Source organism: Lycium ferocissimum, chromosome 10, assembly GCF_029784015.1.
Source record: "Lycium ferocissimum isolate CSIRO_LF1 chromosome 10, AGI_CSIRO_Lferr_CH_V1, whole genome shotgun sequence".
Lineage (NCBI taxonomy): Eukaryota > Viridiplantae > Streptophyta > Magnoliopsida > Solanales > Solanaceae > Lycium > Lycium ferocissimum.
This window is the reverse complement of record NC_081351.1, coordinates 53,891,484-53,908,021: the sequence shown is the minus strand read 5'-3', so window position 1 is coordinate 53,908,021 and position 16,538 is coordinate 53,891,484. Positions and strand designations below refer to the sequence as shown.

The following is a 16,538-nucleotide window of genomic DNA, read 5'->3' as shown; positions in this document are numbered from 1 at the left end:
GAGATTTGAAAGGACCAAATCTTGAGACTTGGCCGAATGGCCTTGTCCTTGATTTCTCCTTTGTTCTTGTTTTCTTTCTTGTTTCCTTTGTCTTGAAAATTCTCTTGAATTTAATGAACCTTAGGTCCTACTTTTATTCTTAAATTGTCATGTGACCATGTCACATGACTTAATTAAATTTTTTGTCCCTCTTTCCTTTGCTATGGCCACCCTACATGGCTTGGGCCAATTTTTCTTTCTTTTTTTTCCAAGCCCAATTTTCTTGGTCCATATTTTGGTGATTCATGAAATCATTTTCCGACATTCCAATTTTGCCCTTAGCCTTTTCCGATATTTCCACGTCTAAATTTTTCCATAGCCAACTTATGAGCCAAACAAGATCAATTCATTACAATGTCCTTAACCTTCCTTAATATTTCCACGTCAATATTTTCCTTAAACATCCCATGCATACTAAGTAAAATCCAATTAGAACCTTAATTCCTACCATTCCGACTTGTTTCCAATTTTTCCGAATACGCATAAAATGCGAGGTGTAACATCCTCCCCCCCTTTAGAACATTCGTCCTCGAATGTTCAACTGACCTTATGGGGCTTCATAACACTTCGGGGAGGTTTCCCTCTTTCCAAACACAGACTTGAGCTTGACCAAGGCATTTGTGAGGGTCTTCATCGTCCAACACCTTTTGTCATTCCTTGACATCTCTTTACTCGGACTGTTCGGGGTCTTAAATCGAATATACGGCGGACTGAATCTTCGTCAGGATCAGAAGATTAAACGGACGTCGAACGGAGTCATATCCGGAATCAGAAGCATGAAAGTACAACAGACAGAATCTTACTCCGATGATTATCTTAAGCAGATTCAAAATTGAGGCCAGACGTACGGATACGTATCGAGCAGACCCATAATCAGAGTCAGGCGCACCGGCACATTTACTAGACAGATTTACAGTCGGGGTCGGACGAACGGACGTATGTCGGACAGATTCATGATCGGAGTCAATCGTGCAGAGATGTATCAGACGGATTTGTAGTCAGAGTCGGACATACAGAGGTACATCGGATAGAAAGATAATTAAATTCAGAGGTACCGGGGTATAGTAGGCAGAATTTCATCAAGATCAGGGGTGCAGAAATAAGGCATACGGAATTGCGATCAAGGTCAGGCTACCTTTACTACTGCTTTAGAGACCTACGGAAATTTCCTTGTCGCGTTTTACTTCTCGCTTGATTGCAAACTTGCTTCTCTCATTCTTACATAATGGTTTCCTACTTCGCTTATCGGCTCCTCCAAAGGTTTTTACTTAATCATACTTCTTATCCTTAATTCCTTCCAATACTTCAATTCCCAACCTTAATCTATAGTGAAAAGAGTAGTAACTTATTTTACAACACCTGTACCATATCTTTCCTTGTTACTCGAACTTCGATGTCTTTGTCCGATTGCTTCGCTTCCCACACCGTAGCACCGGTGGCTGGGAATTACTTACCTACCGATACAATTGCATGCAGAATATCATACGCATTCACACACCTATATGATTATTATCGACTATCCCACAAGGTAATTCCAACGTTGTTCAAGCCTATACAAATCCCGAGGCTATACTGTCCTTTCTTTCTCTTCACCCCTTATGTTCCGTTTCGTAATGCCTTCCGTTAGTGGCAACCTTTTGTCGTTAGGACTCGCCTTTCGACCAACATAATCACCAGGGAAAAGTCATACACATACATATATACACACACTCATTATCATTCTACTTCTAAACATTTCCAATCGCTACTTAAATTTACCTTGATTCCCAAGCGGTATTGCGCCTTCTTCCTTTTTCCTCATTAATCTGCTCCAGCCTGCGCAACTTCTGTAAGGGGTGCTAGCCGCTTCACATACTTTCTTTTCCTTTAGGCCACCCCATATTTCCATTTATTCCCTTAAATTCCAAGTTCGCAAAATTTTTCAATTACTTCCCAGGGGGTCACCCATCCTAAAATCGCTCCTCCCCTGAGCACGCTTAACTTCGCAACTTCGGTGGATTCTGGTCCCTTAATGTTGATATAATCCCGTCCACTTCCACACACGACCTTCATTACATAATACGAGGCTAATCGAGGCCTTACAGATCCCGAGGCATATTCGCAACACGTCCTTTCTTGTACAATTACTATTTTACCCTTCTTGACCTTCGGTAGTCACCTTTACAAATTCTTATTACTCGTAATCTGTACGCCGCAAATACCCATAATACCGTACAAAATATACCGTTTCGCATTCCACGTTAGCCATTCAGGATCTTCTGTTTCAGGTAACGGAACAAGTATATTCGAACTTACCTGTGTGACCTTTCCCGTCACCACTTATCATTCTCCGCCGTATGCAAAGCTTCACGCAAGGAATTTTATTTCCTATGACTTGGCTCTATCGCACGATCTAAGACAGAAAGAAGGTCAACAATTCCTAGATGCCCGGTAGCCTCCTGTTTATAAATGTGGCGCGCTTCACACCATAAACAGGACTCTACTAGACACGGTGCCGTAGACATTCCGAGGACCTAACCGCTCGATACCACTTTTGTCACGACCCAACTCCGTGGCCGCGACACGTGCCCTAGTTGGGCACTCGTACGTACCTTAACCTAAATTAGCAAAATATTACAAATATACGTAAATAATAATTTAACAAGACAAGTGGGCATGACGCACTCGAAGGCCGATAAGGCCGTCACAAAACATAGATAAACCTAAACGTACGCAAAGCTCACGAGCATATACGAGAACCCACACCACATGTCTACGGACCTCTACGAACAAAACATAATCATATGACGGGACGGGGCCCCGCCGTACCCGGAACAAATACATACAAATGTAACGAGAAAATATTATACCAAAATACGGGCTCGGACAAAGGAGCACTTCAAACAACGAGTATATAACCTAAGCAACGGATCCACAAATCAATCGTCGTACTGCACACGCGCGGCACGAAACGCGACCCCCGAAGAAAGGGGTCGGTACGAAAAATGTCCGAATATGTAAAGCGAGAGAACGTAATAAATAAAATCAAAATCGAACGAGAATGTGCGGAGGAAGCATAAGATACATAGGGAATCAAAATGCATACCGAAAATCATAAGTAATGCATACGAGAAAACATATGCAAGCCGGCCCCGCTATGGGACTCGGTGAACGAACGAGAGGCGCTCCCTTCGGTCCCGCGCCAACACACGGCATACTTCAGAGCAGTAGGGAATATCTCCAAACAAATCATAACATACCAAGTGGCCACATCGAACATAATCATATATCGAATAAGCGTACATGGCACATCATACACCACAACCCATGTACGTATATACCCCCCTCACACCGGGCGCGGCGAATAATGCGAGAGGAATACGCTTGAGAACATATCCTGGCCCGGGCTCAGTGTGGGAAACATTGAGGCATCCACGAGTGGAGTAGTGAGAAACTAATGAAATAAAATACCATAAAGATTTCCAAAGACTCCATGAGGCATAGCGAATGACAAATCAAAGTAATGAAATCGGACGGAGTCATAGTACGTACCTTTCGGACATCACGGCGAATTATGTCAAACAGAATTTTCAGAGTCGAAGTACATATCAAAACATTTCATAGGGCTTGACGGAATATTTAAAATGATTTTTGTTTAGTAATCAAAACATTCTTTGAAAACCGCTCGAAAACAAATCGTAATTACAAAAGGATAAAATCGGTAAATAGTGGGCCCACCTCGGTCAAATCGAGGTGGCGAACATAAACATACATATCGAACCTCATAATATCACTTAATAAATGTTTTAGAGTAGTCGGATTGAATTTGGGAAGGTTTATACTTAAGACCATTCTAGCTATTCATGATCTAATTGGGTTCAATCTTGCAAGAAAAGGGGAAATTTTCAAACGCGGATTCCAGAAGTAGGAATATCCCCAAGGACCAAAGTCGAAACCTAATACATCTAAGACGTGCCAAGAGAAGAAATAGGCAAACTTTACATACCTTTTGCCTTGTTACGCTTGTCGAAACTCCAATCCCATTTCGTCGAAAATCCGCAAATGGTCATCTTGCCGGTTACTATTCATGCAAGTTGACATTTCAATCTTTGGTTTCTATTTGGCTACCGAAATTTCGGCAAAGACTTCCCCTATAAACACGACATCCCCGAGATTCAACTCGGCTCAAAACAACAAACAACAACCCAACAACAACATCAACAATCATAACAAAACACAACATGACATAACTAACCAACTTTCCAACATAATACCGTAACTTCCATTCCGACTCCACACGTCCAAATCAATGCCATCATATTCACATTCATTACTAACTAAAGTCATTACAATACCATTCGGAAGCATTTCATATCATTTCTACCATATATACACAAATTGTACAAAAGACACAACTTTCCACCAAAGTCATAATTTATCCAAATCTTCCAATCTTTAACATAGATATTCATAACATATTCCTATCCTCCAAGTTCATTAACAATCATCATAATTCACACTCTAATAGCTCAATTTCCATAATGTCATGAAATCATACAAATACGACATAGATTCCTACATTCCGTTTTCATACCAACTCAACCCATAATTGCTTCATTTACATCATAGTAATCACCCCAACACAATCAACATATTAAACAAAGTAAATCCATTACTATTCCATTGCCAGTACACCACACGGCCAAGGTGCAATTTTCCAATTCCATCCCATTTTATTCAACTTTCATTTCTAATACAAACTCCATTCATAACACAACCAAAATACAACATAAATTTCAACATACTATACACTACATACATGCTCGGCCATGCAAGCTTTTACTTCCACCATGCAAACTTCCATGTTTCTATATATTCTACTCATTTACATATTCCACAACACAATTAAACCTTCAAAACACAATTAGAAGTAATGAATTCTTACCTTTTTCTTCAATCTTCTTTACTTCAAGTGTTGTCCATTTGAAGAAACCAAGCCTTCTTTCTTCCAAACCAATCACACCAAGTTGTTAAGGGACCTTGAATTGGTAGAAATATAGCAAGAAAATAATTTTAGGAATCAAGATTTTGAAAGGTGAAATCATGGACTTGGCCGAATGGCCTTGTGATTTCTCTCCTCTTGTTCTTGTTTTTCTCCTTGTTTCCTTTGTCTTGAAAATTCTAGAATTTAATGAATATTAGGTCCCTTTTATTAATTAAATTGTCATGTGACCATGTCACATGACTTAATTAAATTTTTGTCCCTCTTTCCTTTGCTATGGCCGGCCACCCTACATGGCTTGGGCCAATTTTTTTCTTTTTTTTCCAAGCCCAATTTCTTGGTCCATATTTTTGGTGATTCATGAAGCCATTTTCCGACGTTCCAATTTTGCCCTTAGACTTTTCCAATATTTCCACGTCCACATTTTCCATAGCCAACTTATGAGCCAAACAAGATCAATTCATTACAAGGTCCTTAACCTTCCTTAATATTTCCACGTCAATATTTTCCTTAAACATCCCATGCATACTAAGTAAAATCCAATTAGAACCTTAATTCCTACCATTCCGACTTGTTTCCAATTTTTTCCGAATACGCATAAAATGCGATTTTTCAATCCCATTTTAATTTAATGTAGATTTACCAGTACATAGTATAGATAAATTAAACCTCTTTTGTAGAAATATTCATGTTCTTCTAGTGCTTAATAATCATCAAGTGGGTAAAGATTTTAGAATCTTACCAGTTTAAGAGGAAAAGAAACTGGTTGGCGATGGATAGTTGGAGAGGGAAGAGTGAAATTGTTTTTTTGCACAGAGGAAGAAGACTAGTGTGAAAGTTTGGCTGGAAAAAAAAAATTAAGAGTCTGAATTGTGTTAAGACTTTGTTACAGATCTGATTCATTCAGACCTATTCAGACCCATTAAGAGCTTTTAAAAGAGACAAAACAAATGCACTTAATGGACTGGATCTGAATGATTAAGATTCAGACCCAAAGAACAAACTCACTTAATGACTGAGATCTAAATGATTAAGATTCAGATCTCTATTAAGTGCAAACAAATGAGGCCTAGATGATGTTTAGGAACTTACACCAATAAAGAATCTTGAAGGTAGCACTTGGAATCACTCAAATCCGAGCTCTCTAGCTCCCAAAATGTGTTTAGGAAGATGAAATTCGAAATGGGGGGTTTTTAACAATCTGCCCAGGCAATAATTGGCCTTAGCCATCGCGAGCCTCACCAGCTGCGATAGCGAGGCACCTACCCGAACCCGACCCAAATTCCCTCTGCGCGGTCACGGCTTGGCCCACCGCGTTCGCAACTCGTTCCCTTTTCCTTCATCACGGTCGCGAGACCCCCATAGCGATGAAGTAAACTAGATTTTTTTCTGATTTCTTCCAAATTCTGATCCAACACCCGAAACTCATTCGAAACACCCCGGACACACACCAAATATGCATTTCAGTCATAAAACACATTACGAACTCGTTCACGCACTCGAAATTCCCAAAAGATGTCGTCTTGACCTGGTGTTGACCAATGTCAACTCCAATTCATCAAAATCCTATATTCTCACCCAACGACCCAAATTGTACCTGAACGCCTCGGGACCCAAACTAATGTCTGACTAAGTCAAAAATTGCATTCCGGACCGAATGGAATCGACGAAACTTCAAAAGTGACACATTTACCCCCCATGTTGACTCTGGTCAAACATCTTCATTTCCTTAACTTAGAAAACTCCAATTTCATTATTATCATCTGAAACCCGCCCGACTGCCTGGAGAACGGCGCCACCCATCCCGGCAAGTCATAAATACCAAGATGAAATTACGAAAAGAGTATTCTGGGAAAAATGAAGCAAAAAGCTCAAAACGACTAAACGAGTCGTTAGAGAAGCACATTCAATCTTAATTAATTGAAATATGCATTTTATATCTTCTGCATGTGAAATTTAAAAAATGTAACAAGTTATTAATAGTTAAATCACTTAATTACTCACGTGTTATGTTAAATTTGTATTATTATTTTATATTCGAGGGTAACTTAGTTATAAAAATAATTTAAATATAACATATTTCCTACATGAAAAACTTCGAAAAATTATGAGAATTAAAATCAAAATTTATCAATAAGAGGGATCAAACAAACAATTAAATTACAAAAGAAAGTTTCAAAATATATATATTAAAGCTACTTTAAAATGTTGTGAAAGTCCTACTCACTGACGTAATCTGCTTTCAATATCATTGGTAAAAACACTTACCACAGTAATTGTTCTGCTAATGGCATATTTGGTAAAAATATCCAACCCATTTTACCCCAAAAATTGAGCAAAATAACAAAAAAACCAGACACACACAAAGAGTAAATACGTACCGTAATTAAGTCCAACTCTAAGGAGTTTTTTGATGTTCTTCAGGTACTATTACTGTAATCTTTTTCATGTACGAATTTCATCAGTCTCTTTACCACTTTCATTTGCATTTTCTTCATTTTGTCAAACAAAGTCATCAACTTCATGTTACACCCAATGTAAGTTTCTTCTTAAACTCTATGTTTCTTTTCTTTTGTTAAAATAAAAAATCTAAGTTCTTGTCTGTTTCCATTTAAAAGTGATTTTTTGTCTCGTTTTTTTTTTTTTTTTTTTTTTTTTTTTTTTTGGTTTGTTTGTGGGGCTGTTTGATCTGACAGTTTGGGGTTTGATTTTTGTATAAAATTTTGTCTTTTGGAGTGGAATCATAGATTTTTGTGTAAGTTAAAAGGAGTTTAAGGGCTTATTTTTATTCTCTGTTTTTAGGATGTTTCTTGTATTTGGTCAAGTACATTGCCTGGAAATTTTGATTTTTGGCGTTGCATGTTACTGGGAATCGCTACAAAAGGGTGTCTTTTTCTATCGCTTTTAGTTTCTGCATACACCCATTTTGTTTGTTTGTTTGTTGTGATATGCTGTAGTTATATTTTTTGGCTGTTGATCAATTTATTTGAAAGTTGTGATCTTGTTAATACATGAATAATGGCACTTTCACATTAGGGCTGGATTATTGGTGTGACATACATGCAAGTGTTTTTTTTTTTTTTGGGATACCATTGTTCAAAATCTTTTTAGCCGAGGTTCTATCGGAAACAGCCTCTCTACCCCACAAAAAGTAGACGTAAGGTCTGCGTACATCTTACCCTCCAAAGACCCCACTTGTGGGATTACACTGGGTATGTCGTTGTTTGTTTGTTGTTGATACCATTGTTCAAAACTCGAATGGTGATGGGCCCGCCCCTCTATGTTTCTCCATTTGAATACCAGGGCAGGATTCTAACCCACCTTGGTTGATTTACTTGGTTGTCACTCCATTATCGGAGTCTTTTTAGTTTTGGTTGGATATTTGTATGTTATTATAGTATAAATGTGAGATTCAGAGAACCTATAGTTTGAAACTTCTATGATCGGGGTTGGGGTTGGAGGAGCTAAGGCACAAGGAAGAAAATTAGATGAAAGAATACATACTTGAGAACCCTTAATTTGTTTTTTCTTTTGATGACAAAGAAATTTTTTGGGCTTGCCTTCTTCCTTCCACTTAAATACCGAGCTTGGTTCAATACCAAATTTTTAACTTATAACGTGTACCTACCACATATCCCGCGTTGTACTATCTTTGCCGTTGAACCAAAGTCTTGGGATAGAGAACCCATAATTTTGTCTTAAAAGGCAATTTATTGCGTAATAAGATGAAATGGACTACAATAGAGAACAGTGGATGCAGAGGATTCATATGATCGACCCCAACTAGTTTGTAATTGAGACATACTTGTTATTGGTGTAACTTATTTCTATATTGCATTTGAATTCCAAGATTGGGTCATTTAACATTAAAGGAGGAGCAAGTGGGGTGCGAGTAATTGCTTCTACTTGTTCTTTTTTAAGAATAGTAAAGAGAAAATGTACTGTAAAGCGAGCTAAAGGTGGGACCCAAGTAGCTTGCTCTAGTATAATGGTAGTATATGCAGAAGGCCGTTTGTTAGCACAAAATATCGGAAAAATCTAAAAAGAAACTTGGACATCCTTTTTGAGACTGAGAGTATAGAAGTAAAATGCTTTTCTAATTTTATAGCTAGACTCCAATCATAGACGTACCTTTGGGTCAGGTGTCAACTTATCTTTCCTCTATATAGCCGGTTAACTCATACTATATCCAAATAATTACAAGATTATATGTGGATGGGCTTGATGAAATACTTCTGGTGCCAATAAAAGCTGGTTAATACTTGATATACTTCCTGCAGCTATTATTGTGATAATGATTGCATGCATTACATGCATATGTATGTGTACACACATACTCATGTTTGTGCATTTGTGTAGGTCAAATGAGCTTGATGTACACTCTTTTTGTAGTAAAAAGCAATTTTATATTTGATGTATTCTCTCTTTTTTCCGAAAAGCAATTTAAGATGTGTCAACTGTTTAAACTGAGTATCTAAGATAGAAAAGTTTGCTATCACACATTGGAGATATAGAGAATCTACTTCAGACGCTGCAACTGTTCACATTAGCAGCTCTTTGAGTCAAATGCATAGGTTTTGTTGGTATCGAGGAAAGCATCGAAAGAGAATGAGTATCTTTCTTAGTGCGACAATATTTTGCTTATGAAAATTATTAACATGGCAATGTGTGTGGAGATAAATGAATAGAATGAACTTTCAGATTTCATGTGAGTGTAAATTGCAAGCATATTCTTGGCCAACCCAACCATTTTAAGTCACATCGTTTAATTTTCTTCACGCTGGTAGATACGGATTGCTCTTTCTGTTGAGCAGGAGAAATTTCTTGGTGATAAGGATGGTAGATTGTCTATCCTTTCTTTATATTCCGATCATTATAAGGTTGTTGAATAAACAGTATGAATTGTGGTACCGCTTAAGTTTGGCAAAGTAATTATCTGGATGATCACTTTGGGTTGAATTGTGTCTTCATTAGATAAAATGATACAATAATTGATTACGATATCAAACCCACCCCGTGCTTGGCAACCCCTTTCAATTTTTCCTTTCCCATGTTAAATGCTAATCCTTTTCGATTTATAAACTGCTTAGAGTGTTACCATTACCCTTTCATATTAAAAAAAATTGTAAAAAGGAAACATCTAGCTGCATGAACAATATTTCTGAATAAGTTAATCATTTTAGTTTTCTCTTTCTTAGTTAAGCTGAGATTTGACCTGAACATTTTCAGGGTACATGAATTTGAACAGCTGATGTGAATATTATAGGAGTGGTGGAATTCTAGACTAGTGATGGAATGCAACAAAGAAGAGGCCGTCAGGGTTAGAGGGATTGCTGAGAAGAAGATGGAAAATAGTGATTTCATCGGAGCTAAAAAGTTAGCATCTAAAGCCCAGCAGCTCTTTCCTGATCTGGAGAACATTACACAGATGGTTTTGGTTTGTGATGTGCACTGTTCTGCAGAGAATAAAACTTTCGGAAATGAGAAAGATTGGTATGGTATTCTTAACGTGGAGCCAACAGCTGATGATGCTCTTATAAGGAAGCAATATCGCAAGTTAGCTCTCTCGCTACATCCTGATAAGAACAAGTTCCCTGGTGCAGCTGATGCCTTTACAATGATTGGTGAAGCGCAAAAGGTGCTTTTGGATAGAGAAAAACGTATGTTGTACAACAGTAGACACATTCCTTCAGGAAGATCTCAAGTACCAATGCAGCAGCCGGATATCAGGATACATCCTTGGGTACAAAACAATTCCAATCAGCAAGGTACTCAATCAGGAGTTCCTACAAGCCAACCAACCTTTTGGACTGCCTGCCCATTCTGTTCTGTTAAGTACAAGTATTATACAACCTTGCTAAATAAACATCTGTGGTGCCAAAACTGTAAGAAGTCCTACACAGGTCATGAACTAAATGCTTCAGATGCAACCAATAGGAGTCAGCCTACTTCCAAGAACAATGATGCAACCAATAGGAGTCAGCCTACTTCCAAGAACAATGATGCAACCAATAGGAGTCAGCCTACTTCCAAGAACAATGATACAACAAACCAAGGCCATGTTAAAGAGACTTGTGTGAGCTCTACAAGCAAGAGAAGTTGTCAGAAGAAGGCTGCTGATAAAACCCTAGCCAGGAATCCATTTATGCAAGTAGAGTTTCCCTCAGAGGTTGGTCAGGAGTCTACTAGCAATGGAAAAATGAATAAGGAGGGCTTGTCAGGGGGTCGTAAAAAGAAAAACACAAAGAGAAGGAAGACATCAACAGAATCTAGTGAAAGTTGTTATTCATCATCAACAAGCATAGACTCTGAAGAAGATACAAACTTTGAATGTCTTAGTGAGGAAAATCGGCGAAGATCTACGCGGTCTAGACAGCGTGTCACTTATCATGATCATCTAAGTGATGAAGGCGAAGAAGAAGATCCTTCTAAGCAATCTAAGGGAGTTGGATATCCCTCTCCTACCAAGGAGTCCAAGGTTCAGCATTTGTCTCATGCAGCAACTCCCAATGGGGAGGAGAAGAAATTAAAGGACAGTTTGTCCTCTGAGGAGAGCTTGCACAACACAGAGCAGGAACCTGAAAAAGGCTGTGGACATACCCTTGATCTTCCCTCAGATCTAGGGCCTTCTACTATGACTGAGCCAGAAACATATGAATGTGCAGATCCAGATTTTAGTGATTTTGACAAGGGCAGGGAAGAATCTTGCTTTAAAGTTGGACAAGTGTGGGCTGTTTATGATACTCTGGATGCCATGCCTAGATTCTATGCAGTCATCAGGAAGATTTTCTCTCCTGCATTTAAGTGGCGCATAACTTGGTTAGAGCCGGATCCGCTGAATGAATTTGAAACCAAATGGCTATCTGAGGGGTTACCAGCTTCTTGTGGTAGGTTCAGACTGGGAAACTCAGAATACACTGAAGATCATCCTATGTTCTCACATTTGGCATGTGCAATAAATGGAACCAGCTGCAATGCGATAAAGATATATCCACGCGAAGGAGAAACTTGGGCCATCTTTAAAGATTGGGATATGGAATGGTATACTCATCTTGAGAACAAGAAGGAGTACAGCTACGAGTTTGTTGAGATCTTGTCAGACTATGCTGATGATATTGGTGTTCATGTTGCGTACTTGGATAAAACAAAAGGCTTCACTTGTCTTTTTCATCGAGTAGGGAAAAGAGACCTTCTAATTCCTGCAAAGGAGATATTTAGATTCTCTCATAGAGTTCCTTCATTTAAGATGACAGGGATGGAGAGGAATGATGTTCCTGAAGGATCCTTTGAACTAGACCCTGCTTCCTTACCTATTGACCAAGTAGGCATTTCTGTTTCTGCAGATCTTGACTTCAAGCCTGAGAATGCATACCAAGATGTTTCTGCAATGAAATCGGTGGGTATATCAAAGTCTGAAAAATATACATCACCTCCTGGCAGGATGGAACGGGATGGGAAGCCTCAAGGCATTTTATCTCCTACAGATGGGCTGGAAGTGAAGCTAAAATTCGAAGGAGAGACATCTTCGGTTGGTTCAAAGGAAAAGTCCGAAGGAAATGCACATCCTGCTGATAGACGATCCAGAATTAACTTAGGAAATAATTCACCCGTAGACCAAAGAGAAACAGCTAATTCTGTAAATTCTGCAGAGAACTGTTTTGCATCAGTAGCTAATGAGGTTCCTGAACCCAAATTCTACAGCTTTGATGCTGAGAGATCACTGGAGAATTTTCAAGTTGGTCAATGTTGGGCGATGTACAGTGATGAAGACGCCATGCCTAGGTACTACGGGCACATAAAGAAGATAGATCCTATCCCTAATTTTGCGTTGCATGTGGCATGGTTTTATGCCTGTCCACCACCTAAAGGTATAATGCAGTGGCGTGATAAAACAATGCCAATTGGTTGTGGAAATTTTAAGTTTCAACATAGAAAGCCGAAGAAATATATGGATACCAATGCCTTTTCACATCAAGTAGTAGCAGAACATACGGAGAAGAAGGGTGTATACAAGATCCTCCCCAAAACAGGTGAAGTTTGGGCAGTATATAAAAACTGGAGTGCGCAGCTGAAATGTGATAAACTAGAAGATTGTGAATATGAAATTGTTGAAATACTGGATGTTACTGATAGTTATGTGTCTGTAAAGTTCTTAGTGTGGGTAAAAGGATTCAAGTCTGTCTACAGGCCTGAAGAGGCTAATGGAACAGTGAGGATACCTCTATCCGAGCAGCTCAGGTTCTCTCATCAAATTCCTGCCTTTCGCCTGACAGAAGAGAGAGGTGGCAGCATGCGAGGTTTCTGGGAGCTTGATCCAGCAGCAATGCCTGTTTATTTACTTTGTACGGACTGAACAGAGGCGATGTGAAGAAGCATTAAGCTTTTCGTTTGTTTATCCTAGACCAAAATGTGAAGATTTTTGTACAGGATGGTCATGCTAGTTAAGCTTATCTCTTCTTAGTTTATATCCTTGCCCAGAATTTGAAGCTTTTTGTACATTATGGTCATGCCAATAGCTGATAGTTGGAGTTTGTTTCATCTGGATGCATTCCTGAAATGCTAACTAGGCTATGCCTTTAAACATAGTTTGATGATCCTTCTTTGAATTGATATGCAGTTACTATGAACAGCTTAATTATGGTTGCTTGGTAATATGAGTTATGCTTTTCAAAACTAGAAACCAGCTATACAAAAGATTTCAAGTATACACTCTTCTCTCTGCTAATGCTTCTCTTAGGGTGTGTTTGGTGTGAAGGAAAACATTTTCTAGAAAAATGTTTTTCAATTTCCCCATGTTTGGTTGGTCAACTTTTTTGGAAAATATTTTCTTTAGGAAAACAAGTCCCTTAAAAACGAGGAAAATGACTTCCCTAGTGAAAGTAGGCAAAATAAGTTTTGCAAGTTACATACTGATAAGAATCGGGTTACTTGAACAAAACAAGATTATAATGCGGAAGCGAAAATACGAAGATTAAAGACAATAATGTAAATATAAGAAAAATTCAAGAATAAAATTCCCAAATTTTAAGATTAAGTGATAAGAACCCTAATTGGTCTTAGTATTCAAAATTAGCGGATTAAGACTAATTAAGATATTAATAGAGTCAATTCAAGAACTTATATCAAAAGGTGATCTAGACCCTATTTCGAAGAAATTAGAGACAATAATTAGTATAAGACTAATTACCTTCTTTAATTTACGAATCGTTCTTATAAGGTTGCAAGATAAATTCAAAGTACTCACACACAAAGGTGTAAAGAAGAGAAACTCTCAATAATAATAATATTTGTCTAATGAAAATAACAAAATCCACCCTATTTATAGGGAAACCTATCCCAAATAGAATGGGATTTGAATTCTACTTTTATGGAAATAATAAATAATAAAACCTAACTAGGATTAAACTAGGAAGCTTTAAACTAGGAAAGCATGTAAAATAATACCAAAATTCTTCCTAAAATTAACTAACAAGAAAATAAGGGAATAATGGGATAATGTTTGGCATCTAAATACATGCCATATCTGCATGTTTGGGCGTGAGAATTTCAGCCCCCTTTGGGCATGATTCTCACGTGTAAAGTAGTCCATCTTGGGCTCTTTATGGGCTCCATGTGAGCCCCTCTTTTTGGGCATCATGTGGGGCGAATCTTTTCCTTCTTGGACTTGGACTTGAAAATACGTGTAGCACTTAGTCCACTCTTCGTCATAATTCTTGGGCTCTTTTTCCACGAAAAACATCTTTTTGATTTTCCGTTGAAGCCTGTCACCTTTAATGAACGTATGCCACCGTGGATGCTATCATTCCCCTCTTCTTGAAAACAATTCGTCCTCGAATTTGAATCTCGCAAAATCAAGAAGACATGCATTAGTAAACAACATCCATTAACCGAGAGCAATACTGGTAGGAATAAAACAAGGTAGTGACCATGTGTCCTCTTCACCCAATTAACCCTAGCATTTATAAATACACCCTTAAAAATCATGTAGACATCATCATCCCAATAGAAAATTTTCCAACATGTATAAGCACAACAAGGTTCTCGTCTAGATGCCATAAAGAATGATACATGTCTCTCCAATCTATTTCTATCAATAAAGTATTTCAATGGGCATGATAAAGACGACATAAAATCTCTAAAACATTCTTCAAATTGAACACTTCTATGATATATCCAAGCATCCTTAATTACACCTCCCACAAATTTTCCCACATAAAAGCTATTCACACAAGCAATAGAGGTTTCAAGAAAGTTAGAAGAAACCTTAAATTCCAAAACAAAATCTCCATTAAATTAAAGCTCATTCTTTTCAAAATCATTGAATTTCAAGTAATTGCTCAATTTCTCAAACAAGGAATCGTGGATGCATTCAAAAAAAAGTATTTGATCACTAGTATCATAATAATTATGTATCTCCTCATCACTAGTAGCAAACACCTTTTTAAGCTCACAATCATCAATACTTGAAGAATTATGTCTCATTACACAGAAATAACCATATTTCATCAAGTTATCACATGAAAACTCTTTCGACACTAAAATAAGAGAACAAGAATCATCTAACTCACTAGCAAGCCTCCTCCCACACACATTATGTCTTTTTTCAGCAAGTGAGAATCCACAAATAACAACGCCATGCTCAATATTAAAAGGGAACAAATTACTGCCATGCTCAATATTAAAAGGGAACAAATTACTCTTACGCTTGAACTTAGAGGTTCTAGTTAATGACTTATTATATAGCAACATAGCATCATCCTCAAAATTAATAAAGTCACCAACATAACAAATAAGAGTGTAGTTCATTACCTCTAGAAAGACCTCAAGTGTTCTAGGAATTCCAAGAATGTGAATAAACCAATTATACATACCGTATTTGGTCTTATGCAGCAAAGAAATAATATCACCTCGTTTTTCCTTGTTCATTGGTGTTTGGTTCACAACTTTATCCTTCTCATCAACATGCACTCGCCCTATGAGATGTGTAGTTTCGACCACTTTAGGATTAATTTCATCCGATGATGGTTCCACAATGCAAAATTTCCCATGAGTGCCAACAAGAGAGTCAAAACAACTAAAAGTAGAAGTAAGAGTATTAGAGTTAGAATAAGAAATAATCTCACTCAAACTCCTATCTTTTTCTTTTTCACTCTCATTCTCACTTTTTTTCTCTCTTGACATCTCATTCTCTTCACTAAACACAACCTCTCCTTTTTCCTCTCTTGAGATGTCAACATGCACTCCCTTACTTCTCTCATTCTTTTCTCTCTCAAAATTTTTCATTGCTTCCCTAACACGTTTCTGATCTTCATAAACTTCTGATGGAGGTAAAGCTGCAAGTATATGTTTTCTTCTATTTAGCTCAAGAAAAACTCGAAAAATTCTATTCTTCTCCCTGTCATGAATTGCATTCCTATTAAATAACCATGGGCGTCCAAGCATGATATGACAATCTTGCATTGGAATTACATCACAAAGAACATTATCAGAATACTTTCCAATGGCGAAAGAAATTACG

General features: G+C 37.8%; 1 protein-coding gene across 1 annotated transcript; it reads left to right on the top strand.

Annotated features, from left to right (window-relative positions):
- Positions 1-7,419: 7,419 nt before the first annotated feature.
- On the top strand, positions 7,420-13,684 carry LOC132035022 (uncharacterized). Its single transcript, XM_059425345.1, has 2 exons — positions 7,420-7,557; positions 10,250-13,684. The coding sequence occupies exon 2, from the start codon at positions 10,311-10,313 to the stop codon at positions 13,371-13,373; it is 3,063 nt and encodes a 1,020-aa protein (XP_059281328.1). The 5' UTR covers positions 7,420-7,557; positions 10,250-10,310; the 3' UTR covers positions 13,374-13,684.
- Positions 13,685-16,538: the final 2,854 nt, after the last annotated feature.

What these genes read in the sequence shown, in the direction of transcription:
- LOC132035022 (XM_059425345.1), top strand. Translation starts at nt 10,311, where the DNA reads ATGGAATGCAACAAAGAAGAGGCCGTCAGGGTTAGAGGGATTGCTGAG.